Raw genomic sequence first — 27880 nt, forward strand, 5'->3', positions numbered from 1 at the left:
GACCGGGCTGAACGATGGGGGTGGAGACGCTCCTTCAGGCATACAGGGATGAGGCTGTTTAAGGTTTTAAAGGTCAGCACCAACACTTTGAATTGTGCTTGGAAACGTACTGGGAGCCAATGTAGATCCTTTAAGGACCGGTGTTATATGATCCTGGCAGGTGCTCCCAGTCACCAGTCTGGCTTCCGCATTCTAGATTAGTTGTTGTTTCCGACTCACCTTCCAAGGTGGCCCCACGGAGAGTGCATTGCAGTAGTACAAGCGGGAGATAACCAGAGCATGGACCACGCTGGCAAGACAGTCTGCGGGCAGGTAGAGTCTCAGATGGAGTTGGCAGACAGCTGCCTTGGACGTAGAATTGACCTGCGCCTCCATGGACAGCTGTGAGTCCAAAATGACTCCCAGGCTGTGCACCTGGTCCTTCAGGGGCACAGTTGCCCCATTCAGGACCAGGGAGTCCCCCACCCCTGTTCACCCCGTCCCCCAGAAACAGAACTTCTGCCTTGTTAGGATTCAACCTCAAGCCGTTAACCGCCATCCATCCTGGTCTGGTGAGGGCAGACGCATTGCATCTTACGCATAATTACACTTGTGCAATTCCTACCATACGTGGTTGAGGGCAGGCTGGTTGAAATTGCGCGGGTTAAATCCAAACCAGGTGGACAGTTTAAAATCTTTTTGCACTTGGACTGCATGGGCTCTGGGAGTATCGCATATTCTCCCCCCCCCATTGCGATATACGCAATTTCCCTTGCACCCAAACCCCCACATAAGATGCGATCTTACTGTATTACCAAGCGACTAGTAATGGAACCTCCAATTACAGAGGATGGAAAGCAGCGTCCAAATTAGCTGTCATTCCCGCATTGTAAGGGTTGGACTAGATGACCCATGGGCCCCCTTCCAACGGAACAATTCCGTTATTCTACAGATTTGCTCCCAAGTAATCCCAGGCATCGCCGGCACCTGCTCAGAAAGACTCCCTGCCTGAAACTCTGGGGATCTGCTGCCAGTGTAGACCGTGCTGAGTTACATGGACCAATGGTTCCACCTGGTTTACGGCACCTTCCTAGGCTCTGATTTTAAGTCAGATTCATGAGCAGTGCTTTCTTTCAGGGGGTCCTCAAAAGTAGGTAGTGCCAGCACCTCCTTTGTTGTTGCTAAGAAGTGTGGCACTTCCTGTAACAACTTCATGGTGAGTATATAGAAAAAAAGCACTGATCATGAGGACTAGGATCTTAACTTGATTGTTTTTTTAAAAAAATAGAAGAGCTGCAACTCAGCTGTAATAATACAAATAATAATACTACAAATAATAATAATAATGATATTTTTTTTATTTGTACCCTGCCCGTCTGACTGGGTTGCCCATCATCTGCTTTGTGAACAGAAGGTCCCAGGTTCCCAGGCTGGGAAAAAGACCCCTGCCCACTACGCGAGTCTCAAATCCTGGAGATAAGTAGGAAATACTGGCCAAAAGTCCTGACTTGGGATAAGGTCAGTTCACATATTCCTGCCACACCTTTCCCAAGCACAAGGAATGTAGGAAAAACCCTCACTCTCAGCACACAGGAAGTCCCCCCCCTCTCTCTCTCTCTCTCTCACACACACACACACACACACACCCTCCCACCCCCACACCACTGCAATAAACATTCTGTTATCAGCTTGCTGCTTGCTGAGCTTTAATATTAACAATATTTAATTTAAAAAGTCAGCCACAATCAACACAGTGCACACTGCTGCTCTCTTGGCCTCTTGCGCCGACCAGACCCTGGGACTCCTCTGGGGGTGGGAGGGGGGTTCGTGGGGGCTTCCTGGAGCTACCTGCGGGCAGCATTCAGGCGGTCTTTCACTGCAATGGTGTGCCTGAGCAGACCCTCAATGCTCTTGAAATAAACACTGCTGTCTTTCATGTTCTTGATGGCACTGGAAAAGAGAGAGAGAGAGCACCTGAGACGGCATTATTACTATTTATTTTTATTTTGCTGTCAGAAAGTTCTTCCTGATGTTTAGTTGGAATCTCCCTTCTTGTACCCTGAAGCCATTGATTTGGATCCTCCCCTCTGGGGCAGCAGAAAGCAAGCTTGCTCCCTCCTCCATGTGGCAGCCCTTGAGATATTTGTGGATGGCTTTCATATCTCCTCTCAGTCTCCTTTTCTCCATGCTAAACATGCCCAGCTCCCTCTACCGTTCCTCATCAGGCATGGTTAGCGGATCTTGGTTGCCCTCCTCTCCACACTTCCAGCTTGTCAATATCCTCCTCAAATTGTGGAGCCCAGAACAGGACACAGGACTCCAGGTGGGTTCTGACCAAGGCAGAACAGAGTGGGACTATAGCTTCCCTTCACGGGGTCACTAGACTTCTGAATTGCATGCCAAGTTCCGAGTTCTCATGGCTGCGATGAGATACCTGGAAGTCTGAATTCTAATTTTAAGCAGTGTGGCTTTTGGTTTCAGCTTAGTACAGTTAGCCGTGGAAATGGGGATCAATGGCGGAGGCCCTATGCTGCCTTCCCCCCAACCGCAGCCTATCTATGGGTGCTTGGGAAGCCCCTTTGGGAAAGGGATGCAGCCCTGCAGGCTTCCCCCAAGTACCTGCAAGCGTACTCCACGGTGTAGATGGCCCCTTGACTTTGCTCCTCCCAGCTCTGCATGTCGGCCTGCAAGGAGGAAAGGTGACAGGGTGATGATCTCCAAGAAGCAACCTGGGTCTCCTCAGTTCTAGCTTGATGTGCTAAACACTGCCATGCAGCACGTCCAAAGACCCAACCCTAGTGCTTTTGGGGTGGGGGTTCTGGTCACAAACTGCCCAAGGAGAAAAGGCTGCAACGACCCTTGGGGGGTCTCTTCCAACTCTACAATTGCATGAGTCATTCAGAGGGGCAATGGGCAGCCTCCGACTTCTCCAAAATAAGTCTGGCCTGTTATGCTTAAATATCTGAACTTATCTGCAAGAAAGCCCTGCAGATGGACAGCAGATTTAGCCACAGAAGCCAAGGTTCAGAGACACAATGGGTCACCTCCTTTGCAGAGAAAACAAACTCCTTAGCCAATCAAACATTTATTATACGGTCACAGCAGCACTCGAAATTTGCCAGGCGCATTTTGTACCTGGCTATCAGCCACTTGCAACCAAGTGAAGATGCCCAGGTGCCAGGATGGGGCCTGACGTCTCCCCCGACTGGACTGTTTTCACACACTAAGGCCCCATCCTGTAGAATTCTATCTGTTATATTTTATCCACACAATCAGAATAAATGTAAAGAATCAAAAAGTCGTACTGAAAAATACAACTTTAGAGCCAACCGCCCTCCAAATGGCTACAAGGCATTCTGTCTTGGCGACTGTAACCTTGGCTTAAGGAGCCATTTGGTGATGAGCTTATATATCTGAGTTTCTAACACTGGGTCACAGGTGCTGCAGCAGGAAGATTTTGGGCATCACATGGCAGGACAGAGTCTCAAACCAAAATGGGCTCCCCCAAGCCCACATTCCCAGCTTGTTCGTGCTCCTGTCTCAGCGATGTCTACTCTGGCTTGGCCACATGCACAGAATGGAAGATGGCAGGATCCCCAAGGAGGTGCTCTATGGGACCGTTGGCAGACTCTGTGTTACAAAGATGCCTGCAGTCAGGTTTGCATCCATAGCAGTGATGAGGAGGAAGGACTGTGCCAGGAGTAGCACAGAGAGAAGAAATGCCCTGGTGCATCTGCAGCACCACAACCAGACGCCTTCATCTGCCCTGGCTGCAATGCAATATGTCTCTCCCGCATTGGTCTCAGGTGCTGCAACCTTCCAACAGCTGGATTTCACCCTCAAAGGTGCACTCCATTGCCTCCCGAGATAGACAGATGCCAACCCCAAAGGCCCACTAACTTCTTTTTTAAAAAACTAAAGGGGTGAATGAAAGGTAGCTGTGGCTTAATGCAAAACACACTCATGCCCCCCAAGTCCAGAAAATTCAAAAAATCTCAGATCGCCTCCCTTGGATGCTTGCATTAGCTTAAGCTGGCTAATGCTCAAGACAATGGAATTAACGGCACATTAACGGGGCAGGGGAGGAACAAACAGCAGATCCCAGTCCCCAAAAGATAGCTAAGGGGTGGGGGGAAACAGAGGTCGCTTTCTTTAACTCGGAACTGGGGAATAACAAATCCCTCTCTCTCACCAGGACAGCTTATCCATGAGATGTTGCCTAGTTGGAAAAGATGAATAAATCCTTGATGAATTTTTTCTTTTTTAAGGAAGAAAGACAGCAGGGTGACCTTCTCCATTTTGCTAGCATTCTCTTCCAAAACCCTGCTCTCCCTACGGCACCACTATTAATACAAGCCCCTAAATTAAACAAGGGACTTTTTAAATAAGTTTGGGAACAAGCAGCCCGGATAACATCTCCCATCCCTGTTGTATTGACTCTCTATCCCTTTTCAAAAAACCTGAAATACCCTCTCATCCAACATCTCCCCCTCCCAGTAAGAACCAACCCCTCCCTCCAGAGAATGATCTGCACACGTAGGACCTGGGAGGCCGAGGTTCAAATCCTCCCACTGGGCCATGAAGCTCACTGGGTGACCTTGGGGGAGGGTAACTGCCCCTCAGCCTAGCCTACCTCGCAGGAGGGTTGTGAGGATTAGACAGGGGTGGGGCGGGGAAGAGACTCGTGTTCACCACCAGCAGCTCCTGTAACCCAGTTATTTATGGAAAAATAAGCTTTATATGCGATGAAATGGTTTTGTCGTTTTTAGGAGTTTGCATGGATGGTTGTGTTGCTTTAGGGTTGGCTGATTTTCTCATTTTCAGGGCTTGCATTTGTGCACCCTGCTCTGTTTCTGTGCTGCGAAGGCTGGCTTTGCTGTATGAAGAAGCCCGCAAATCTGTACCATAATGACAACGATGACAACAACTGCCTACCTCACAGGGTTGTTGAGGGCTAAAATGGGGAGAGGGAGAACCATACACGCCGCCTAGAGCTTCTTGGAGGAAAGAGGGTGAGAAAGAAATGTAATCAATAAATACAAAATATAATGAGATGAGGGAAATGGCCCTCTCCTGATGGAGGGCAGGGTTGGCAATTCTGTAGTAGTAGTAGTAGTAGTAGTAGTAGTAGTAGTAGTAGTAGTAATTTTATAATTCTGACTAGATTGCTCCAGCCACTCTGGGCTGTTTCCAGCAAACTATAAAAGCACTATAAAACTTCAAGCATTAACTGTGGGCTTGCACATGTTTCTACACTCATCCATCCTATCTGACTCTCCGCTGGAACACTGGGAGGTGACAACATTTGAAGGCTGGCAGGTTCTCTGATATAGGATTTTACTACAGTGGTACCTCTGGTTAAGAGGGATCCGGGTGGCGCTGTGGGTAAAAGCCTCAGCGCCTAGGACTTGCCGATCGAAAGGTCGGCGGTTCGAATCCCCGCGGTGGGGTGCGCTCCCGTCGCTCGGTCCCAGCGCCTGCCCACCTAGCAGTTTGAAAGCACCCCCGGGTGCAAGTAGATAAATAGGGACCGCTTACTAGCGGGAAGGTAAACGGTGTTCCGTGTGCTGCACTGGCTCGCCAGATGCAGCTTGTCACGCTGGCCACGTGACCCGGAAGTGTCTGCGGACAGCGCTGGCTCCCGGCCTCTAGAGTGAGATGAGCGCACAACCCTAGAGTCTGTCAAGACTGGCCTGTACGGGCAGGGGTACCTTTACCTTTACCTTTTACCTCTGGTTATGAACTTAATTCATTCTGGAGGTCCGTTCTTAACCTGAAACCGTACTTAACCTGAGGTACCACTTTAGCTAATGGGGCCTCCCGCTGCCACCGCACGATTTCTGTTCTCATCCTGAGGTAAAGTTCTTAACCCAAGGTATTACTTCCAGGTTAGCGGAGTCTGTAACCCAAAGTGTTTTTAACCCGAGGTGTTTGTAACCCGAGGTACCACTGTACATTCATGGTACTGGGAGCTCTCCCTCCCAGAGCTACAATTCCCAAGATGATTTAACACTCAATTCCTCTTCCCTTGGAACTGGAGCTTTGGGCTGTGTTCAAAACTCAGATATATGAGCCAGGCACCAAATGGCTCCTTAAACCAATGTTGCAGTTGCCAGAAAGGAATGTCCAGTTGCCATTTTGAGGCAAGACACCTCCAAAGTCTTATTTTTCAAATGATGGACGGACTGATTGATTCTCAGTTAAACATCTGGCTAGTTCAGAGGACAACCCTGAGCTTGGTTAAGAGCTTTGAGAACTTAAAGAAGAAAGTCACTTGATACAGAGACAGTCCACATATCTATTGGCCTATTCTAACCTCTTTTTCTTAATGATGACATGGACCATTCATAACGTAGGAATATTCTTCCCAACTGTAAGTAGGGCAGTGCGGTAAGTGAAGACAAGCAACAACAATTAACTATAACATTGTTCACCACTCCTGCTGAGTCTGCACATGAAAAGCATTTTGGTTCCTGAAATTCATTCCAATTGTGCAGATAAAATAGAACTGATAGATTCTACAGGATTTTGTATTAGTGTGTGAAAACAGTCCAGATCCAATGATCCCCAGGCATGAACCTCCAGATGGTGGAGACATGAGGCGCCAACCATTTTGCTTTCCCCATATTTATTTACCTACTTAATTTATACAGTTGCACCATATAAGCTAATCTCTCGGTTGCAGAGGGCTGACAGGTATAAAATGTGCTTTGTCGTTTAGTCGTGTCTGCCTCTTCGTGACTCCCTGGACCAGAGCACGCCAGGCCCTCCTGTCTTCCGGTGCCTCCTGCAGTTTGGTCAAACTCATGCTGGTAGCTTCAAGAAAACTGTCCCACCATCTCGTCCTCTGTCGTCCCCTTCTCCTTGTGCCCTCCATCTTTCCCAATGTCTTTTCCAGGGAGTCTTCTCTTATCCTGAGGTGGCCCAAGTCTTGGAGCCTCAGCTTCAGGATCTGTCCTTCCAATGAGCACTCAGGGCTGATTTCCTTCAGAATGGAGAGGTCTAACCTTCTTGCAGTCCATGGGACTCTCAAGAGTCTCTTCCAGCACCAAAATGCGCTTGGCGAATTGCAAATACTGGCTCTGAGAGGGGACTATAGGGGCCTCCCTATATTCAGCAACCCACGGGTCCCAGGATTCTTTGGAGAAAGGCAGGACTGTTTAAAACAGTGACCCCCACAACCCCTAAAGATACACTGAAGTGGGGCAGGTTCAGCTAGCTTATCTGGTGCTAGCGAATCACAGAATTTGACGGGATCCCAAGGGCCACGTAGCCCAACCCCCTGCAATGCAGGGTCCATGATTAAGCATGGTGCGTATTTGAGTTTTTTCACTCCTGGATTCGAAGGTGGCATACCTTATGCTGGGCCAGCTCCGGGAGGGAGCGCCTGACGTGCTCCTGAAGCCGATACAGAGCCACAGAAGGTTCGTTGGCCAAGACATACATGCTCTCCGTAAACTTGTCTGTCACTAGGAAGAATGGGGAGATGTTAATTTTAATTGCAGCTTCATTGCCAAGCCAGGAAAATCCTTTCCAGACAGCTATCATCATCATCATCATCATCATCATCATCACTACTACTACAACCATTACCAGTGTTAGAAACTCATATATATAACCTAATTACCAAATGGTACATTAAACCTAGGCTGCGGCCACAACAGAATGTCTAGGTGCCTTTTTTTAATTGCAATTATTATTATTTTCATTTCTATAACACTTTGTATTTTAAAGGAAAAAAATCACAATGTGGTTGAGATAAAACAATCCAGAATAAAACAGATTCAGGCTTCCAGGAATTTTTTTCAGATCCTTCTCTAAGTGACATTTTGCTTTCCCCATATTTAGTTACCTACTTAATTTATAGAGCTGCATCATTGCAGAAGGTCTAGCCAGTGGGGTGTAGCAGTGAGAGTGTCAGGCAAGGACCTGTGAGATCAGGGTTCGAATCCCCACTCCATCACAAAGCACACTGGGCGACCTCTTCACCCACCTCACAGGGCCATTGCTTTCAATGGGTCTAATGCAAGCCATTTCCAATGCAACACAACTGTGTCACCCCCCACAATAAACACAGGTGGGAATGGCTATGACTCTGTTCCCCCCCACTACATACTATTGACATGAAGGGAATTACAACGGCGTAATATTAATACTAATGAAAGAATAATGTTATTATTCTTTCTGTGGATTAAATATGATTTAATAATAATACAGCGGTACCTCAGGTTAAGTACTTAATTCGTTCCGGAGGTCCGTTCTTAACCTGAAGCACCACTTTAGCTAATGGGGCCTCCTGCTGCTGCCGCGCTGCCAGAGCACGATTACTGTTCTCATCCTGAAGCAAAGTTCTTAACCTGAAGCACTATTTCTGGGTTAGTGGAGTCTGTAACCTGAAGCGTATGTAACCTGAGGTACCACTGTAAACAATAAAACCTCGTTTCCCTGCTCATGCAGGACATTCCGGGGCTCCAGCGTGTCCAGGAGAGAAGGCGGCTTTCTGCCAGGGGAATGCTATCTGCACATGCTCAGAGGCGCTCTTGACGCATGGCGTTCAGTTTGAAGGCATGAGCTTGGGAAAAGAGGGGCTGGGGCCGCTTTTGGGGCGCTTCCCTAAAACAAACACACAAATCCTGGCTGCGGTTTTGCGCTCCTGCGAATCATTGCGCGCCCCCTCCCCCTTCGTGCCCGGACGCCTTTGGGCGCGACACCACCGGAAGTGGCTCCTCCGCCGCTACCTTTCTTCACTTTGAGCTGCATCTCCGGCTCCTCCATGATCCCGGGGAGAGCGCGAAGCGGCGGGAGGGACAGCGGGCCGCGGCACCGGACAAGGAGGGCAGCTGCCGGGCCACTTCCGACGGGCCGCGTGCAGCGCCGAAAGGAGAGCCGCTCGGAAACACCGTCCGGTGAGAAAGGTTCCCACTGGGCGCTGTCGAGGGAAGCGAGGGGCGGACGGGGCTCGACCAGGGGGGAAAAGGGAAACTCTGACCCCAACTCTCCACTGGGGGGTCCCTTCGGGAGGAGAGCAGGCTCAGGAGTACTGGATATCCCCCAGAAATCAGGAATGGAGTCCCTAAGGCGGTTGGCCGGCTTCACCCCTGGAGGCGCACTCCATTGTCTGTCGAGACAGACCAGCCATAAGGGCCTTGGAGGTCCCCTCCTGGCCGAATGCAGGAGTTTCCCCCCTCTGGCCAATAAATGCATGGCTACTCAAAAGTGAGGCCACCAGGGTTCAATGGGGCTCACTCCCTAATATGCGCCTTTAGAATTTCAGCTGGCCTTAGATTTGTCTGGCACAGAAACGGGTGCCTTTGCAAATGACCTCTCTCTCATTTTCCCCTGGAAAGTTTTCAAACTTTTCAAACTATAGGTCAGATGGATTACTCAGTTGGTTAGAGCGTGGCGCTGATAACGCCTAGGTTGCAGGTTGCAAGTTCGAGCCCCATAAGGGACAGCTGTCTATCCCTGCGTTGCGGGAGGTTGGACTAGATGCTTCTGAGGGTCCCTTCCCATATCCTCCAACATTTCTCCAATGAAAAAAGGGACATCCTATTCCCTTAAAATAGTAATAATTTTATTATTTGTATCCCGCCCATCTGACTGGGTTGCCCCAGCCACTCTGGGTGACTTCCAACATATATAAAAACAGAATAAAACATTAAACATTAACAAAAAAAATCCCTATACAGGGCTGCCTTCAGATTTCTTCTAAAGGTTATATAGTTACCTATCTCATTGGCTCAGGGCTTGCATAATTCCATACCCTTCAACGTTTCTTCAGTGAAAATAGGGGCTTCCTAAGGAAAAGCGGGACATTCCGGGTTCATATGAGAAACCGGAACAGCTTCTGTAAATCCGGGTTTGTCCCTGGAAAATAGGGGTGCTTGGAGGGTCTGCATTCCAACTCTGTAATTCTATGATACAATTCTATGCCACTGAGTAGATCCACTGAAATGAATAGAAGTGACCAGTTTAGGTCCATTGCTTTCGGTGGGTCTAATTTTTGAGTAGGACTCAGTTCGATACAAGCTATTCCTTTCAATGGGTCTACTCTGGTTATGTATTAGACCATTGAGGTTCTACTCAGAGTAGGCCCTCATGCTGGTTGAGGCTAATGGGAGTTGTAGTCCAAACCATCTGGGAGGCACTAGGGTGACAAAGGATGGAAGAGATTATCACTACAGCCTGCAGGGGGCTGGAGCAGTTTAATAGCTGCCTGCTGTTAAAACATGTAAAAGCCTCTGGGTCATCTTCAGTGCTCATTGGTTCTGAGGATGACAGCTGTTAAAGTTTATGTGGAGTGTTTTAACTTTTTAAATTTTGTAGTATTTTGTAAAAAATAAAATATTTTTAAAAAACAATTTTATAGGGTAATAAAAACAATATTTTATTGTTGTCAGTTGGAAGCTGCTTTGGACGGGCGTTGGCTCAGAAAAGCGGTCTGATAAATACGTTAAATAAGCACAATGCATTAAAGCATAATCAAAATCAAATTTTCTGGAGGGTTTTAAAAAAAGAAAACAATTGAACGGCTGGCCCTTTAAACCGTCCTTTGGGGGAAGCGCTTCCTCTTAGCTAGTGGCCGGTGATTGGCGGAGCTGGAGGGCGGGGCGGAGGCTGAGCTGCGCCGCTCATTCATAACAATACCGGCTTCCGCAACCTCATTCAGAAGCTCTTAAAGGGCCAGGCCACCGCCGCCACCCCGCGGGAGCTGCTGCAAATGCATTGTGGGAAGAGAAAGTTACTTTCAGTTTTGCGCGGACGGGCAGAGAGAGCAAAGAGAGGGGGAGATGCGTCAAAGTGGATCTGGCGGCACCGTGATCGTCAACCTTTTCTAAAGGGCTATGTGTAAACTTGACGTCATCGCCCTTCTAATGGGAGAGGCTGGTGAGTTTTTACGTCACATCTTGGAGGCAGGAAATCCCTCCAAGACTTGGCCCGGGGGTGACGTCAGAAGGGTTGTAAACAGATCAGAGTAGAGTTGCGCAGGGTATAAAATATAATAATAATAATAATAATAATAATAATAATAATAATAATAATAATAATAGTAGTAATAATACTTTGTACGCAGCAGGCCTTGGGTTCAGGTCTCCAGGTAGGAATTTGAGAGGCTCCCCCCGAGATTGAAACACGGGAGAGCTCCGGCCCTGAGCTTGGTGGACCAGTGGCCTCACTGTTGTGAGATATTCGAACGTGGTCAAAGAACAGGACAAGGAACTCACGATATAAGGATAACCTTTTTATTGGTCACGCAGTTGCAAAAGCGGGCCCTCCGTACTCACGAGCACGAAGAGCCTCGAACAAGCCTCCGGTTCCAACTTTTGTCCCTATTGCTGCCGCCCCTCCTTGGAGGCTTGGCTTACAATCTACCTATCATGATTTACCCTGTTTCTAATACATAGACCAATCTACACTCTTCTTTCAGTTCATTGCCTTATATGGGGAAGCTTCCTTTTTTTGTCTTCGTGGCCCTTCTATATTGTTCGGAAATTTCCACTGAGCTTGAGGCACGGCCTATTTCCTGTTCTCACAATCCCCCCTCTTCTTGTATCTTGCCTCAAACTCACACAATAGCTCCCAGTGATCCCCTCCTTCTTCCTTTTCATCTTCCGTTGGTATTGGGAGATACCGCATGGACATTAACTGAGTTTGAACGTGTCTTTGTGTCAATAGAGAAAGAGAATTATTGATTGTCCTTACAAAAATTGGCAATATACATGGAATTCCTGCAGCTATAAGTCCAATAAGGGCTACTATCGCCTGCAATCCTGGTAATTTGGGGAACCATGATCCAAACATATCCTTAAAATTTAGCCCATCCCATGTCTGTACGGGCACGTGAGCCAGCTTAATCATGCGGTCGGCTATATCCTTTACTACTCGTCCACTATCATCTATTTCAATGCAGCAATTAGTTAAATTAAACTTTCCACAAACTCCTCCCTCTCTTGCCAACAAATAATCTAAAGCAAGCCTATTTTGCATAATATAGGTGCGACTTTTAGCGCTTTCCTTTGCTAGCTTGGTCAGGGCAGAAGCAGTTTCATTTGTAATTATTTCCACTACGGCCTGTAAACGTATTATTCGGTTCAACAAGTAAATTGGATCCCGCCCAAATGACCCTGCCGTTCCATCGTTAGCCCAAGTGGCTGGTCCGTAATACTGTATTATTCTTTCTGGGGGCCATTCAGTATCCTGCCATGTTCCTATACGAATGCCGCGTCTTTTTCTTGGCCCTATTTCATCATAAACTGGCATCCCTAATTTAGATTTCACTTCTAATGGAAGCAAAAAGAAACTAGGTCGTAAGGTGGCTAATACACAGGACCCTATCCAATTCAGAGGGAGCCGGTTATATGCATAGGACCCACATGCCCAATAGAACCCGTCGGGGGTCGTCCATTCTAAAGTGGTGTTTTGGGGGTCCTGTAAAAAGGTCATATTGGTCATGTTGGCCAGAGGCGAGGGCCACTTCCTGGAAGAGTTATCTGAGGCCCACCATTGTCTGTTATCCCATTGTCCTAGACAGGGTGTATTTCCCACCCGTGTTCCATTTGTATCGTTTCTCGTAAAACATTCCGTCCCTACCAGCTGATTAGAGATTTGCCATATCTCATTCCCTAAGTGTTGGTATGTGAAATTTCTTTGATTCTTGTATACTTCAGTGTAATTTACTTCGTGAGCCACCCAAGGCCATTGATCCCCCATGTTAGTACCCCCGCATACAAAACAATTTCTCACTGTGAGTTCCTTTGCAATTGTTTCTGCCAGGCTTAGAAACATGTTATGGGCTTTGGGTGGGAGAGGAAGGTGATTCAGTTGCTGTATCTCATCCTCAAAATCCTCATAAACAGACATGGGCCTTTTACTAGCTTTAGTAGTATGTACCTGGACAATGAGATAACCGTAGGGGTCCGTTCCCGAGCCTTCTATGCCTAGCCCCAGATATATGTATTTTGGGTTTGTGGATGCGGATTCCTTTGCCCATAGGCAGATAGGATTACAGCTCCCAGTTTTACAGTCCGTGGATGCCCCTTTTCTGGTGATATTAATCCCCTCGGGCCCCCGATACCTAGGGCCCGAGTTAATTCCCTCTGTATACCAATAATTCCAAGTTCCGCCTCCTGCTCCCACATTGGTCCCCCTTATCTGTTGAAACAAATATTTTCTCTCTTGGAGATATGATTGTTCCCACCCGTGTGAGCCACAAGTTACTCCTGCCTGATTATTTGGTCCTTGTCCCTTGGCTATGGCAATGCAAGCATCAAAACATACCCAAACTGCCTCTCCTCCTCTAGTTATGTTGTGGGCTATGTATCCCTGCCTAGTTTGAGCTATAGAGAACATGGCTTTCTTTTCCCCCTGCTTGTTTGCGGTTCCTCCTTTGTATCCATACACATAAATGGTTGAAGTGATGGGCCCTACTGCCAAAGGTTCATAACATTCTATCTTATTTTCTTTGGTCCTGCATCTATAATACTGGGTTTGATTGTATACACATGGTTTTAATGTTGTAGTACAATCCGGGGCTACATTATAATACATCAAGGTTCTTGTAATTTTATTCCCTGTCCTGGTGGTCTGGATGCATTCGGTGCATTGTGGTGTTTCGCCCCGGGCTATGCCCAATACCAGAACAGTCAATCCCCATTTCCCTATCCAATTCATTCTGGGGGTATCCCTTTCCTAAGATATTCTAGTGCCTGGGTTACGGTGGGGGTCTCTAGCAATTCACAATAAACAGCTTCCAGGGTGACTCTACAATGTTGAATTATTATGTCCTATATATATACTATTGTACATTCCCTAGTGCAGTGAACACAGCAGACACAGCCCTCACAATGGGAGCAACAGCAACATTCAAAAAGACATTTGCAAGTGCAAAATATACACATTACTGTCTCAAGTCTTTTCCCTGGTTCCTGGTCTCTGACTTGGTTAGTTTCACCTTCAGTGGATTGTCTAGGCTTGGCGTTGCCGTCCGACTCTCAGGCGGGGCTCTCTTCACCCGGTGGTAATGCGTCCACCCGTGTTCTCGGGTCCGTACGGCAGATTCGGTAGCGAGTAGGACCTGAAAGGGGCCTTCCCAAGCCGGGCTGAGCTTTTCCGCCTTCCACGTTTTGATCAGAACCAGGTCGCCAGGTTGGAAGTTGTGCTGCTGTTCCAACAACGGGGGTCTTTGTGCCAAAACTCCTCGCCTATGGAGAGATAATAAAGACTGGGACAATGTCTGCAGATACTTTCTGAGAAACATGTCTTTAAACTCAATCTGGGGGTTTCCTAACTGGGATAAATAAGGTCGCCCCATCATCATTTCAAAAGGAGACAAAAGGAGGGGGCCATGCAGGTGCTTCCTCCACAGTTTGACAGTTAGGCCATGGCCTCATTTCCTTATATGGGTAATTAGGGCAAGAGAAGCGTTTCTCGAAGCTTCTCCTCCTCAGTCTAGGGAGAGCAAAAACTTTTCCCCTCCAAACTGCTGCAACTCACTTAGCACTGCCAAAACAATATAAGTAAACATTCTATAAGTAAAAGCTCTATAGGCAATAATCGCCTCCAGAATTCCCATCATGATTGTTTTGGGGAGCACTATTTGTCCCTCCGGGGTCTCCCATCTTCCCTCATTTTCTTCCCATCCTTCTTTTGTCATATATTCCTTTTCCTTGGGGGTGAACACTAATTTAGCTGTGTCCAGTGGGGTTAAAACAGGGACTCGCAGAGTGCACTGCCGGATGACTTCCTCATTCGGGGTGCCTTCCGCGGCTTCTTTTGCCCTTAGGTCTGCCCACGCGTTTCCCCTTTCTTCTGGACTTCTCCCTGAAGTATCTGCCAATATGTGGACCACAGCTACCCTCCGTGGGCCGCACAGGGCCTCCAATAATCATTCTAGAAGCTTCATGTGTTCTATTTGTTTCCCATCTGCCCTAATATATCCCCGTTCTTTCCATGTTCTTCCAAAAGTGTGTACCACTCCCCAGGCATATCGTGAATCTGTCCAAATAGTCACCTCCAATCCCGTCCCTAACTCTAGGGCCCGGGTTAGTGCCATTATTTCACATTTTTGGGCCGACCATGTGTTTGGCAAAGCCCCACTTTCTATTGTGTCTCCATTGTCCAATACCACAGCATACCCTGACCTTCTCTTTCCCTCTTTCACATAACTCGATCCATCTATGAACCATCGCTCCCCGGTGCGGAGCGGGGTTTCCATTAAATCTTCTCTCACCTTTGCCATCAACTGTATGTTACTTAAGCAATCATGCTCATCTGGTTCCCATTCTCTTCTCTCCCCTCACAAAAACTCCGCGGGGTTTAAATTCCTGTCCGTCCCAATGGTGATGTCAGAACTAGTTCTCAGTATACCTTCATATTTCACAAGGCGGCCATCAGTCATCCAAGTGGACGCGGCCCCGGTCAGAATTGAGTTGATTTGGTGGGGACTGTGAACTATTAGGGCTCCCCCAAATGTCAGCTTTCTGCTTTCGATTACCAATTCCGCCGCGGCAGCCACCGCCTGGATGCACGAGGGCCACGCCCTTACCACTGGTTCTAGAGTTTTACTTAGGAAGGCTACGGGTTGGTACCGCCCCCCCCTCTTCTGTGCCAGGACTCCCACCTCTACCTCGGTAGGCTGTATTACCTCTACCCTGTTCCTGTGTTTGGTCAATTTTTCCTGGTTTAGGGCCTTCCCACGCCTTCTGGAGGGTGGCCACCATCATCTGACATTTCTGTTTGCTTTTTACCGCGTCCCTATTAACATAGACCTGTTGTGCTATTCTTACTAATTCTGGGGTAGTGGCATCCTGCCAATTCATTTTCTGCAATTTCTTTTGGATGTCCGGCCAAGCCTTTGTCACAAATTGCATTTTTAGCAGGTTGTCGAAGGCTGGTGACTCTGGCGTAACGCCCGAATACTTAGTTAAATGTTCCCTGATCCTCTGGATGAAGTCTCCTGGAGACTCTTCCTTTTGTTGGTTTACCTCAAAGGCTTTTGTCAGATTTGTGCTCTGCGGAACGGCCTGTTTAATTCCCGCTATTATCATGTCTTTTAAATCCTGTAAATTTGTCCTGTGAGCCTGATCATTTGGGTTCCAGTTCGGATCAGCCAGTGGGAATTTCTGCTCCCCCGCCACTGGATTTGCATTTGCCAACTGTCTAGCGTCCCAATATTGCATGGCGGCCCTTCTGATTAACACTTTTTCCTCGGGCGTGAAAAGATGTCCCAAGATGTACATCAATTCGGTATATGTGTACAAGTGGGGCCCCATCCATATCTGCAGGAGGTTAGCTACCTCCTGACTGTTTTCATGTAGCTTGGGTAAAGTCTGTTTTAATTCTCTAAGTTCTGAGGGTTTAATGGGGCTCACCACGTACACCATAACCGGGTTTCCTTGTGCATTGAGTCCCCCCGGAGTCTCCCGCAGGGGATAACTTGTTATTGAGGGTTCCTTGTTTGTTTCCCTTGCGGAGGGGCGGAACGGCAAGTTTTCTTGGTCCTTAATTAGTTGAGCCAACTCCCGTTGTAGTCCCGAGTATGGGGGTGGAGGAGCAGTCGGGGTAGTAAATCGAGGGGCCAATCTACCTAAATCAGGAGTTCCCCTACGTGGAGTCTGTTCGGGGGCCTCAGGGGTCTGTTCCACAACAGGGTGGGAGGCAAAAGGAAAGGGCGGAGTGGACGGACTGGGAGGAGGGGGTGGAGTTGGTGCCCGACCCTGTTGTAAAGGGGGGCTAGAGATCTGTTCATCCTCCGAGTCTTCCTTTTTTATTTTCACTGGCAGTTGTTTGAGTGGTGGGGGGTCTGGTCCAACAAACTTAACGTGGAACCAGACCTCCAGGTAAGGCCTCTCACCTTCCTTCTTATTTTTGATTAAATAAAACTTAAGTTGTTTCATCCAATATATGTCAGTTTCCCCGTCAGGATTCCAATTATAGCCGCCCCCCTGGTCCTATCGGATACGTAGGCCATACCACCCTACAAAAATTAATCATCTTCACCTTTGATAATCCCCTGGTGTATTGCTTCACTCCATCTTCATTCCATTCCAATAACACCTGACCCAGAGGACTATTTGGATCGATCGGATCCTGTTTCCCTCCATCAGATCCCTTTCTACATTTACTCTGTCCTTTCCCCATAATTACAATGTCTCGTGTTCACTTTCTCGCAGATTCACACGGAATCGCCTGGCCGTTTCCCTCGCGGGACAACGGAACCGCAAGCTAATCCTCCCGTCAGGACTAGGTCCTGATCCACACTCGCGCGTCCGTATGCAACCTCTCTTTCATACACAAGAGACGAGTCTCTCACCCCCGTCCCTTCCCTAGGTCCCACTTTCTACTCACCCAATTCTGTCCAGTGCCGCTTCACGCGACTAGTGAACAGGCGGGCGTCCCCGCTGGGTGCTCACGGTCCCTGACCGCGACCTGTTTTCCAGCCCAGGCTCTTGTCCTCTTATATCGGAGTCCCGTCGCCCAGCCCCCGTGAACTGTCACAAGCGGTTCCAGGGCCGGGCTACTCCGAAGAAGCGGAGTGGCGCCTACCCGGTTACCAGGGGTCGCTGCGCAATTTGTCGAGGGCCACACGTTGGGCACCAAGATTTGTGAGATATTCGAACGTGGTCAAAGAACAGGACAAGGAACTCACGATATAAGGATAACCTTTTTATTGGTCACGCAGTTGCAAAAGCGGGCCCTCCGTACTCACGAGCACGAAGAGCCTCGAACAAGCCTCCGGTTCCAACTTTTGTCCCTATTGCTGCCGCCCCTCCTTGGAGGCTTGGCTTACAATCTACCTATCATGATTTACCCTGTTTCTAATACATAGACCAATCTACACTCTTCTTTCAGTTCATTGCCTTATATGGGGAAGCTTCCTTTTTTTGTCTTCGTGGCCCTTCTATATTGTTCGGAAATTTCCACTGAGCTTGAGGCACGGCCTATTTCCTGTTCTCACACTGTCTATAAACTTCCTTTGCTCCTGTTAACCAGCCTTTTACTTGGAACCATGAGGACTAGCGCCTCGTCCTTAACCCCTGAGCTATGGCCCTTCCCACAGAAAGCACAATTTGTCTGAAGGCGGTCCCAGGTTCAGTCCTGGGCATCTGCTGGTGAGGTTGGGAATGCCCCGCACCTGACTCAGTACAAGGCAGCTTTCAGAAGAATAATGAGGACTAGAATCTTTTTAATTTTGAAGAAGTGGCAGAGCACCTTGCTTTGCATCCCTGGAGCGATGCCCAATGACACAGACATGCCTGGATTCTGGAAAGCAGCTGCCAGTCAGGGTAGGCAGTGCAGAAGCAGGTCGGCCAGTAGTCTGACTCTGTCTGAGGGCAGTTTCTTGTGTTCCTGTTTCTTTGCTGTGTCAAAGCTCTCAGGGCGCTGTAGACCTGCAACCGCCATAGACACCTTCACAATTTCTCCAGAAGCTCCTATCGCCGAAATGACCCACAATGCCCCCTCAAAGGACCCAGAGATGCCCGCCAGCGACCCGGAGGACGATCAGGCATCAGTCATCTTGCGGCTGTATCCGTACTCGGAGGAAAAAGACGACCCAAACCAAGCTGTTCCTGCACCAAATGGCAAGTCTTCAAACCCGGTCGCCTCTCCTCAAAGGATATTTCATTTCGTTTCACTTTTAATGTGTATACCTTTTAATTTGTTTAATTAGCCAAAGGCCTGGGAAAAGAGGAATGTTTTCCCCAGGTGCCTAGAGATAAGTAATGAAGGTGGCAGGCGAGCCTCCCTGGGGAGAGCATCCCACATATAGGGAGCCACTGCAGAAAAGGCCCCGTTCTTGTGTGGCCACCCTCTGGACTTTTCACAGAGAAGGCACATGTAGAAGGGCCTCAGGTGGTGATTGCCGGGTCCAGGTTGGTTCGCATGGAGAGAACCGGTCCTTGAAAAATGAAGGTTCCAGGTTTAACATCTTTTGTCTGTCTTTCTTCAAAAATGCAGATGGAAGCAGTCTGAAGCTGGCGACCACCCTGACCAACCGGCAGCGTGGCAACGAGGCATCTGCCTTGCCGGCCACTCTGGACAGTGAGTTGTTGTTGTGCCACAAAACATTTTTGCTTTCCATTAAGCTGGGGAATGGGGGGGGGGGGCTGTGAATCAGTTGAAGCCAAGGTGGCTTCAGTTCTCCCCCATTTATACATTTTTTTCCTGTCGCTCTAGAGGACTAGCCCCTTGTTAAGATCAGCCAAAGTTCATGATCCTGTTGTGCTGCTTTTCCTCTGAACTGACTTCCCAAACCACTTGGTAAACTGACGGGCTATACACTTTTGTTGTTGTTCAAGAGGACCAGCACCTTGAAGGGGAAAATCAATTTGTTTTTTGTTAAAAATCAGTCAAGGTTCAGGATTAACTGAGTTGGTAGAGCACAGGAATCTTAATCACAGGGTTGTGGGTTCTATGATTCTGTTGCTTTCTCTCTTAATCGACTTCCCAATAGTCTCTAACACCCACCAAGCCGTTCCTTTTCCCTTCATGAACAGAGGGCTCAAGAGCAAATCTGCCCTCCACTCCTCAGGCCATTTTATTCTATTTATTTTTAAAGGCATTAATCCAAAAGTCAAGTTTCCATCCCTCATGATTGCCAGTGAATGACATTTCTAGCGATCATGAAAGGCGTCTGCTTCCCTCCTCCCTCTGAGGATTAATTATGCAAAGACAAGAATGGTTTGAATACCATTGCATATTTTATAAAACAGGTCAATCATTTTTCAAAAACTGGCTTGGAATTTGGGTTCTGTGCAGCCCCTTACTGTAAGACTGCATTCTATTCCCTTCTTCAGTTCTCAATGAAATCCTGTTTGTTTGTTTTTTTACATTTCCAGCTCTTTCTATTCATCAGTTGGCAGCCCAGGGAGAACTGGTCCTGTTGAAAGAAAATCTGAGGAAAGGTGAGATAGGAACACCCAGCCCCCCTCCACCCGCTTCTGACTTCCTGCCCACTAGCTAGAGTCTGCCTCACAGGGTCAGTTTATTTATTTAAGATGTTTTTAAAACTTTTATTTAATCATTTGACAGCTATTTACTATGATCAGTAAAATTCTCCTCCAGGCAAGGTAATTCCAAATCATTATTCTGCAACACTTAACATATCAGTGCAATATTTCTTCTTTCAAATAACCCTCCTCAAAACCTACTTGTTATTGCACAACAGATGAAACATGGTTTTTCAAATTTTTATTCTCTTCTTTTATTCTCTTCTTTTCATGCTTCTACTGCCCCCTTAGTTTTATTAATCACCCCCCATTGCACTGCTTAAATCATTAGCTGTTCCAGCCAGTGCTCAGGAAAATCACAAAAATTAAAAACAAACCATGCAGAGAATGAGAGAAATCTGTTCTAAAACCAAATGCAGGGGTCCCTAAACTAAGGCCCGCGGGCTGGATAAGGCCAGAGGGACGTGTTTATCCGGCCTGTGGCAATGCCTGCTGCCCACTCTTACTGGCGCTGCGCTGTGTTGCTGCCCACTTCTGGGTCAGAGGAGCACCAGAAATAGCTTGTGCTCATGCGCAAGCGTTATTTATGCATGCACATGTGCTATTTCTGGTGCACATCTGGGTCGGAGGAGGTCCGTGGACACACGCACAAGCTATTTCCGGTGCTCCTCCGACCCAGAAGTGCACCGGAAATAGCGTGTGTGCACGCGTATGGGCACGCGCTCCCCCGCCCTCTAGCCCGCCGAGTGATCGCCACTGGAGACACCTGCCCAAGGCGCAGTAAGTTTGCTGACCCCTGACCCAATGCTACCATAACTTAATTTACTTAGCTGGGAAAGACCGTTGTGCGACCTACATGAAGACCCCTGCACTTTCCTACCCCTGTGTCAATAAGCTCCCTAATTTTGGAAATGTTGACAGGCGAGAACCTTTTAAACAAGCCCGACGAGCGGGGCTTCACGCCGCTGATGTGGGCTGCGGCTTTTGGGGAGATTGAGACCATCCGCAGCATGCTGGAATGGGTAAGGAACGTGCGGTGGGGAGGGAGAAGCGCAGGGGTCACCCGCATTTTCCCTGCCGCGGCTGCAGCCCTGTGTGTCCTCTCTCCCCAGGGTGCAGACCCCCACGTCCTTGCGAAGGAGAGGGAGAGCGCCCTGTCTCTCGCCAGCATGGGGGGCTACACGGACATCGTCACCTTGCTCCTGGAGAAGGACGTGGACATCAACACTTACGACTGGGTAACTTTTGCATCGGCGGGTGGAAGGGGGGCAGGTATGACCCTGCCGACCTGAATCAGCTTTTGGCAGGCCCCGCATTCATAGAATCATAGGACTGTAGAGTTGGAAGGGGCCACCAAGGGTCATCTAGTCCAACCCCCTGCAAGGCAGGAATCTCGGCTCAAGCATCCAGGACAGATGGCCACCCAACCTCTGCTGGAAAATCTCCAAGGAAGGAGAGACCACCACCTTCCATCCCATGCTTGAACAGCTCTTACTGTCAGAAGTTCTTGCTAAATGTCTTCCTTGAAGACATTGGTTCGAGTCCTGCCCTCCAGAGCAGGAGAAAACAAGCTTGTTCCCTCTTCCCTCTGACAGCCCTTGAGATATTTGAAGATTGCTATCATATCTCCTCTTTCCCAGGCTAAACATCCCCAGCTCCTTCAACCGTTCCTCATCAGGCTTGGTTTCCAGGCCCTTGGTCATCTCGGTCGCCCTCCTCTGCCACCTCTTGGCTGTAAATGGGAATACATACATCACCCAGGATTCCAGTCCTCATGAAGGCCAAGGAAGGGCTGATTTAACAGGAACGCTGCATCTGCCTGATGCAGAAACCAGGATTATTTGGGTCTGAGATCAAATAGCCAAAGCACCTAGACAGATCTGCCTTGTCTCAACAAGGATACTGCAGAGTTGGGAAAGGTTTGGGAAAAGGCAGCCGCAGCAATCCAGAGGATGGGACAGCTTCCCAATGGGAAAGGGTTGCAGCATTTTTATAGTTGGAAGAGACCCTGAGGATCATCTAATCCAATGGTTCTCAACCTGTGGATATCCAGATGTTGTTGGACTACAACTCCCATCATCCCTGAGCTCTGGCCTTGCTAGCTAGGGGTGATGGGAGTTGTAGTTCAACAACATCTGGGGACCCACAGGTTGAGAAAGGCTGAAAGTCCATGGGTAGGCAAACAAAGGCCCAGGGGCTGGATCCGGCCCAATCGCCTTCTAAATCCAGCCAGCAGATGGTCTGGGAATCAGCATGTTTTTACATGAGTAGAATGTGTCCTTTTATTTAAAATGCATCTCTGAGTTATTTGTGGGGCATAGGAATTCGTTCTCCCCCCCCCCCGCCGCCCAAATATAGTCTGGCCCCCTGCTAAAAAAGTTTGCTGACCCCCTGCCACATTTCAGCCAGTTTTCAGCCTCACAAAACCCCTAGGAAGTAGGATAGGAGAGGGGCTTCATTTGCAGAAGGTTCCAGGTTCAGTTCCTGATGGCATCTCCAGTCAGGGCTAGGAAAGTGAACACCTGGAGAGATGCTGCCAGCCAGTGTGGACAGTGCTAAGCTAAGCAGGTCGGTGGTCTAATTTGGTAGAAGGCAGCTTCCTGTCCAATTCTGCTCTGCTGCTTCAGAATCTTGAGGACTAGAATCTTTATTTATTTCTAGGGGAAGGTTGAGCATCTGATTTGCATTCAGAAGATCCTGAATTCAATCCCACAGAAGGCGGGGGGCATCCCCTGAAACCCCAGAGAGCAGCTGCCAGTCTGTGTAGACAACCATGAATGAGAGGGACTCAGTAAAAGAGAGCTTCCTATGTAAATCAGCCTGTACTCAGAACCATGAGGTCTGGAAACCTGTTTTGTTAAGGGCTGTCAGAGCTGAGGGAAAACAGGGACTCTCTCCAGAAAGTTGAGGACTAGAACCTTGATTTATTTTTAGAGGAAGGGCTCTCAAGACGGGTGGATGCCAGCAACCTGCTCTGAGTGCCAGTCCTTTGAACCAGGCCATGCGGGGGGTGGGGGTGCAGACTTTCTCTGATTCTACTAATATTTTGTAAATTTCACTGGTTTCCCTTTTTATAACTATCTTCTCTTTTCTTTTATATTCCGACTAAATCTCAATGGTATCTTTTAACAAAGGATTGTCAGTTTTTTGCCTATTTGCCTAAGAAAGTGTGGGGGGGTGTGGGGGTGTTTTGCTCCTTGTGCTGATGCTTTTTGGTTGCCTCTGCAGAACGGCGGGACTCCTCTCCTCTATGCCGTGCGTGGGAACCACGTCAAATGCATTGAGGCCTTGCTAGGTAAGTGGTGTCGGGTGAATGTGCTTCTGTACCTGAGTGACAATCTTATTTTTGGATGGAGAAGCCAAGTTTGCCTCCTTTCGGCCACAGCTGAGAACGAGGGGGTCAACCAACGGGCCTTCCCCCCGAGCGATAATAACGTGGGTCCATTAATTTCAGCAGGTCTGCTGTGAGTAGGGTGGTGCTGTGGGTTAAACCACTGAGCCTCTTGGGCTTGCCGATCAGAAGGTCGGTGGTTCGAATCCCCGTGACGGGGTGAGCTCCCGTTGCTCAGTCCCTGCTCCTGCCAACCTAGCTGTTCGAAAGCACGTCAAAGTGCAAGTAGATAAATAGATACCGCTCCGGCGGAAAGGTAAACGGCGTTTCCGTGCGCTGCTCTGGTTCGCCGGAAGCGGTTTAGTCCCGCTGGCCACATGACCCAGAAGCTGTACGCCGGGTCCCTCGGCCAGTAAAGCGAGATGAGCGCCGCAACCCCAGAGGCATCCGCGACTGGACCTAATGGTCAGGGGTCCCTTTACCTCTACTGTGAGTGCAGTAGTTTGCTGCCAGCTCTTTGTAAGTCCATGGAAACATTTTTGGGTTTTGCCACAATGCCTCTGCTGGCTTTTTGGAGTTGCCACGAAGCTCCCTGTTTTGCTTGCAATGGACTTTGATGTGGCGAAATATGCTATAGGGCATATTTCTCTCCTGGTGGCAACTTAAACATCTCTGAGGCAGTGTGGTGCAGTGGTTAGGGCCATGGTTCTCCCAACCTTTTCCTCTGGGCCACACTTTCAGAAAGAAAAATTGTTCTTGCCGGTCTGGATTTTTTTATCAATAAGAAATACATTGGAAAACGGAAAGAAATGACTCCTAGCAGTGCTTGATTTAAGGCTGGTATCATCCGCATACTGATGAACACCCAGCCCAAACCCAGATTAAATGTATTCCCATCTGAAGCCCTAAATGGCAGTCTGACTGGTAGATCGTATCAAAATAGACTCTGCCTGTGTTCTCACGCTGTTTGTTGTATGAAACATATCTTGGGTTATGATTGTTGTTGTTTAGTCGTTCAGTCATGTCCGACTCTTCGTGACCCCCTGGACCAGAGCACGTCAGGCACTCCTGTCTTCCACTGCCTCCCTCAGTTTGGTCAAACTCATGTTTGTAGCTTCGAGAACACTGTCCCACCATCTCATCCTCTGTCGTCCCCTTCTCCTTGTGCCCTCCATCTTCCCCAACATCAGAGTCTTTCCCAGGGAGTCTTCTCTTCTCATGAGGTGGCCAAAGTATTGGAGCCTCAGCTGCAGGATCTGTCCTTCCAGTGAGCATTCAGGGCTGATTTCCTTCCGAATGGAGAGGTTTGATCTTCTTGCAGTCCATGGGACTCTCAAGAGTCTCCTCCAGCACCAGAATTCAAAAGCATCCATTCTTTGGCGATCAGCCTTCTTTATGGTCCAGCTCTCACTTCCATACACCACTACTGGGAAAACCAGAGCTTTAACTATACAGTCCTTTGTTGGCAAAGTGATGTCTCTGCTTTTTAAGATATTGCCCTTAAATCCTTGAGGCAGAGACTATGGGATATTTCATACAGTGATCACATGCAACCTGTGGACATCTCTTACTACATTGTGGGCTGCATAAACAAGGCAGAAACCAGTTAATTAAACCCTTATCGGCAAACCTGCCTGGAAATCCTGAAACCTTCTATCTCAAGTATCGCCTTGAGGGCAAGGCAAATGATATTACCCTGGCCGTGGCAAAATTTCTCTCCAGGGCAATATGAAATAGAAACCAACACACTCTGGATAAAACACAATGGCTGCCTAGGAATGTATTTCTGCTATATTTGCTTTTGAAATTGCTTTTGTGGGTCTTTGGACTTTAATAAAGAATGTGTGTGTAAAGTTAAAAAAAAAAGGATCATAGCACTAAAATAAAATGCATAAAATATTTGTCTCCCCTCCCTCTTCTCAGCCCATGGTGCTGATCTCACAACCGAGGCAGATTCAGGATACACCCCCATGGACCTGGCAGTCGCTCTGGGACACAAGAAAGGTGGGTTCGGAAACATGGGAGGGGCCAGAGGGTCACACGTCAAGGGGCCGTGGTGCTCATGAGGTCCTTCTGCTTGGGGGGGGGGCTTTCTGTTGGGGCATCCAGGAGACTGGGCAAGGTAGGGGTCCCCCTTGACCTCATCCAAGCCACCTTAAAAAAGGTAAAGGGACCCCTGACCATTAGGTCCAGTCGTGGCCGACTCTGGGGTTGCGGCGCTCATCTCGCTTTACTGGCCGAGGGAGCCGGCGTACAGCTTCGGGTCATGTGGCCAGCATGACGAAGCCGCTTCTGGAGAACCAGAGCAGCACACAGAAACGCCATTTACCTTCCCGCCGGAGCGGTACCTATTTATCTACTTGCACTTTGTCGTGCTTTCGAACTGCTAGGTTGGCAGGAGCAGGGACCGAGCAACGGGAGCTCACCCCGTCGTGGGGATACGAACCGCCAACCTTCTGATCAGCAAGTCTTAGGCTCCGTAGTTTAACCCACAGCACCACCCGCGTCCCCCAAGCCTTCTTAGTTTCTTCCAATTCCTCAATGGAGCCTCCATGGACAGAGCCAGCTACCTTAGAATGGCGGAAAACAAGAGTGGGTTGGGAAAGCATTTCAGGGCTTGCATGCTCACGAGGAGGCCCTTTATGGCCCTCACCCACACACCAGGCGTGTAAAAGAGGCAGCGGGGCGTAGTGGTTAGAGAGTGGGACAAGGACCTGGGAGAAACAGGGCTCAAATCCACTGGACATGAAGCTCGCTGGCTGGTGACCTTGGGGGCCAGTCATGGCCTCTCCCAGCCTGACCTACCTAGCAGGGTTGTTGTGTGAGGATTAAATGTGGTGGCAGGGGAGAGAAACATGGTCACCACTTTCAGGAAAATGAAAGTGTATATAAGTGCAAGGAATGCTGATGTCTGTTTTGAACTGTTTTTAGTTTAAACCAGTGTCTCCCAAACTTGGGTTTCCAGCTGCTTTTGGACTGCAGTTCCCGTCCAAAACAGCTGGAGACCCAAGCTTGGGAAAGCCTGGTTTAAAGCATTCCAAAGATAACATCAGCAAGAGTTGTTTTTCCGCTTTATTGTCTTTATTCTTTTAAGCTGCTTGTAAAACCACTTTGAGGGACGCAGGTGGCGCTGTGGGTTAAACCACAGAGCCTAGGACTTGCCAATCAGATAGTCGGCGGTTCGAATCCCCGTGACGGGGTGAGCTCCCGTTGCTCGGTCCCTGCTCCTGCCAACCTAGCAGTTCGAAAGCACGGCCAAGTGCAAGTAGATAAATAGGTACCACTCTGGCAGGAAGGTAAATGGCGTTTCCGTGCGCTGCTCTGGTTCGCCAGAAGCGGCTTAGTCCTGCTGGCCACATGACCTGGAAGCTGTACGCCGGCTCCCTCGGCCAATAAAGCGAGATGAGCGCTGCAACCCCAGAGTCGGCCACGACTGGACCTAATGGTCAGGCGTCCCTTTACCTTTTTAAAACCACTTTGAGGGGACTTAAAGGGGAAAATCAAGCAGTGCATAAATTTAATGACATAAATAAATATAAGTTGAAATTCTTTCTTTTTTTAAAGAAATAAATCAACAGGTGCATAAATTTAATGAAGCAGATAAATGTAAACTGGAATTTATTTATTTTTTTAAAAAAACAAGTCAATCAATTCATTCTTTGCTTTCCCTCTCCCTTCCCTAGTGCAACACGTGATGGAAAAACATATCCTCAAGTTATTGCGGAGCAAAGAACCTGAGTGAAACAGGACTTCTTGTCAGACTGGGGGGGGGGGAGAACCTTCTCCCTGTCCCCCACCATTTTTCTCTCTGCTTTGAAGGTGGAATCAAGGTAAACCCTTCTGCACTGAGCGGCTGATCTGAGGCACATGAGACAGGGTTGGATATTTGAGAGTCACCGGGCTTTTAAAAGTTCGCTACAGCCCTCGTGGAAAGAGGGGGCAGTGGAGGGGTTAGGTTTGACGGCAAGACACGACCCCCCCCCCCAACCTGCTTGTTGCCATCAGCTTACTATTTTTTATTTATTTATTGAATTTTTATACCGCCCTATACCCGGAGGTCTCATTTATCAATCTGATGACCACTAAGCACCACAACTATTCTGGAACCCCTGAAATCCAGACTCCAGCCAGAGGAGAAGTTTCCGGAGGCAAAGGAACTCCAGGTGGCTCGCAGAAGCAAGCCAAGCTGCAAATCAGAAGGCGCCTGTTTTCCCCGCTGCCGTTTGCAAACTGTTCTGAGCTGGGATGCGTGCGATGGGAGAGAGAATTTTGCTGGGTCCCGAGCTAAAAAATAAAGTACTATGTACTGTATTTTTAAAATTTGAAATGACAACAACTGAACATCCCTGATTAATGGAAGAAACTATTCTGTCCCTAGAAAACTTGCTGAAACTGCTAAGCAGACAACTCTGCTACACTGTGCTTGTCTTAAACAGCAGGCTTGCTTATTTCCTTTCGCCTAGGGCGAACCAGGACTCCAGGTGAGCAGCTGTGAGAGCTTTCTTTTTAAATAAAGGAATGAATATCTTGGCATAGTAATACAAAATAAATTATTGTTCACTATTTGTTACATGTCTTTACCAGCCTACGGTCTGAGGATCATAGAGCAGTTTACAGTATA

General features: G+C 48.4%; 2 protein-coding genes across 5 annotated transcripts; one reads left to right on the plus strand and one right to left on the minus strand.

The window, feature by feature from the left end:
• Positions 1 to 1668: 1668 nt before the first annotated feature.
• Positions 1669 to 8850, minus strand: BORCS8 (BLOC-1 related complex subunit 8). Of its 2 annotated transcripts, none has more exons than XM_083595004.1 (4): positions 8718 to 8850; positions 7336 to 7448; positions 2599 to 2663; positions 1669 to 1929 (listed from the first exon to the last, which is right to left on the minus strand). In XM_083595004.1, the coding sequence occupies exons 1-4, from the start codon at positions 8752 to 8754 to the stop codon at positions 1824 to 1826; spliced, it is 321 nt and encodes a 106-aa protein (XP_083451130.1). In that variant the 5' UTR covers positions 8755 to 8850; the 3' UTR covers positions 1669 to 1823. The 2 variants fall into 2 exon arrangements, with proteins under 2 accessions (XP_083451130.1, XP_083451131.1); XM_083595005.1 differs by lacking the exon at positions 8718 to 8850 and adding an exon at positions 8401 to 8679 and having other exon boundaries at positions 7336 to 8202.
• On the plus strand, positions 8753 to 27824 carry RFXANK (regulatory factor X associated ankyrin containing protein; the record flags this gene model as incomplete). Of its 3 annotated transcripts, none has more annotated exons than XM_083594870.1 (9): positions 8753 to 8885; positions 18405 to 18560; positions 18937 to 19020; positions 19818 to 19883; positions 20850 to 20950; positions 21041 to 21166; positions 23157 to 23223; positions 25183 to 25263; positions 26943 to 27824. In XM_083594870.1, 9 exons carry the CDS (start codon positions 8753 to 8755, stop codon positions 26999 to 27001), a joined length of 873 nt encoding a protein of 290 aa, XP_083450996.1. In that variant the 3' UTR covers positions 27002 to 27824. The 3 variants fall into 3 exon arrangements, with proteins under 3 accessions (XP_083450996.1, XP_083450997.1, XP_083450998.1); XM_083594871.1 differs by lacking the exon at positions 8753 to 8885 and adding an exon at positions 9710 to 10866; XM_083594872.1 differs by lacking the exon at positions 8753 to 8885 and adding an exon at positions 9712 to 10866 and having other exon boundaries at positions 18350 to 18560.
• Between the last annotated feature and the right edge of the window lie 56 nt (positions 27825 to 27880).

The sequence above is a fragment of the Podarcis filfolensis genome (assembly GCF_964270895.1).
Source record: "Podarcis filfolensis genome assembly, chromosome: 18".
Lineage (NCBI taxonomy): Eukaryota > Metazoa > Chordata > Lepidosauria > Squamata > Lacertidae > Podarcis > Podarcis filfolensis.

Excerpts from the sequence above, each read along its gene's own strand:
- BORCS8 (XM_083595005.1), bottom strand. The coding sequence starts at position 7,569 with ATGGTTGTAGTAGTAGTGATGATGATGATGATGATGATGATGATGATA. Across the intron at positions 2,664-7,335 it reads CGGAGCTGGCCCAGCATAAG|GCCGACATGCAGAGCTGGGA; the intron begins GTATGCCACCTT and ends TCCTCCTTGCAG. Across the intron at positions 1,930-2,598 it reads ACCGTGGAGTACGCTTGCAG|TGCCATCAAGAACATGAAAG; the intron begins GTACTTGGGGGA and ends TCTCTTTTCCAG.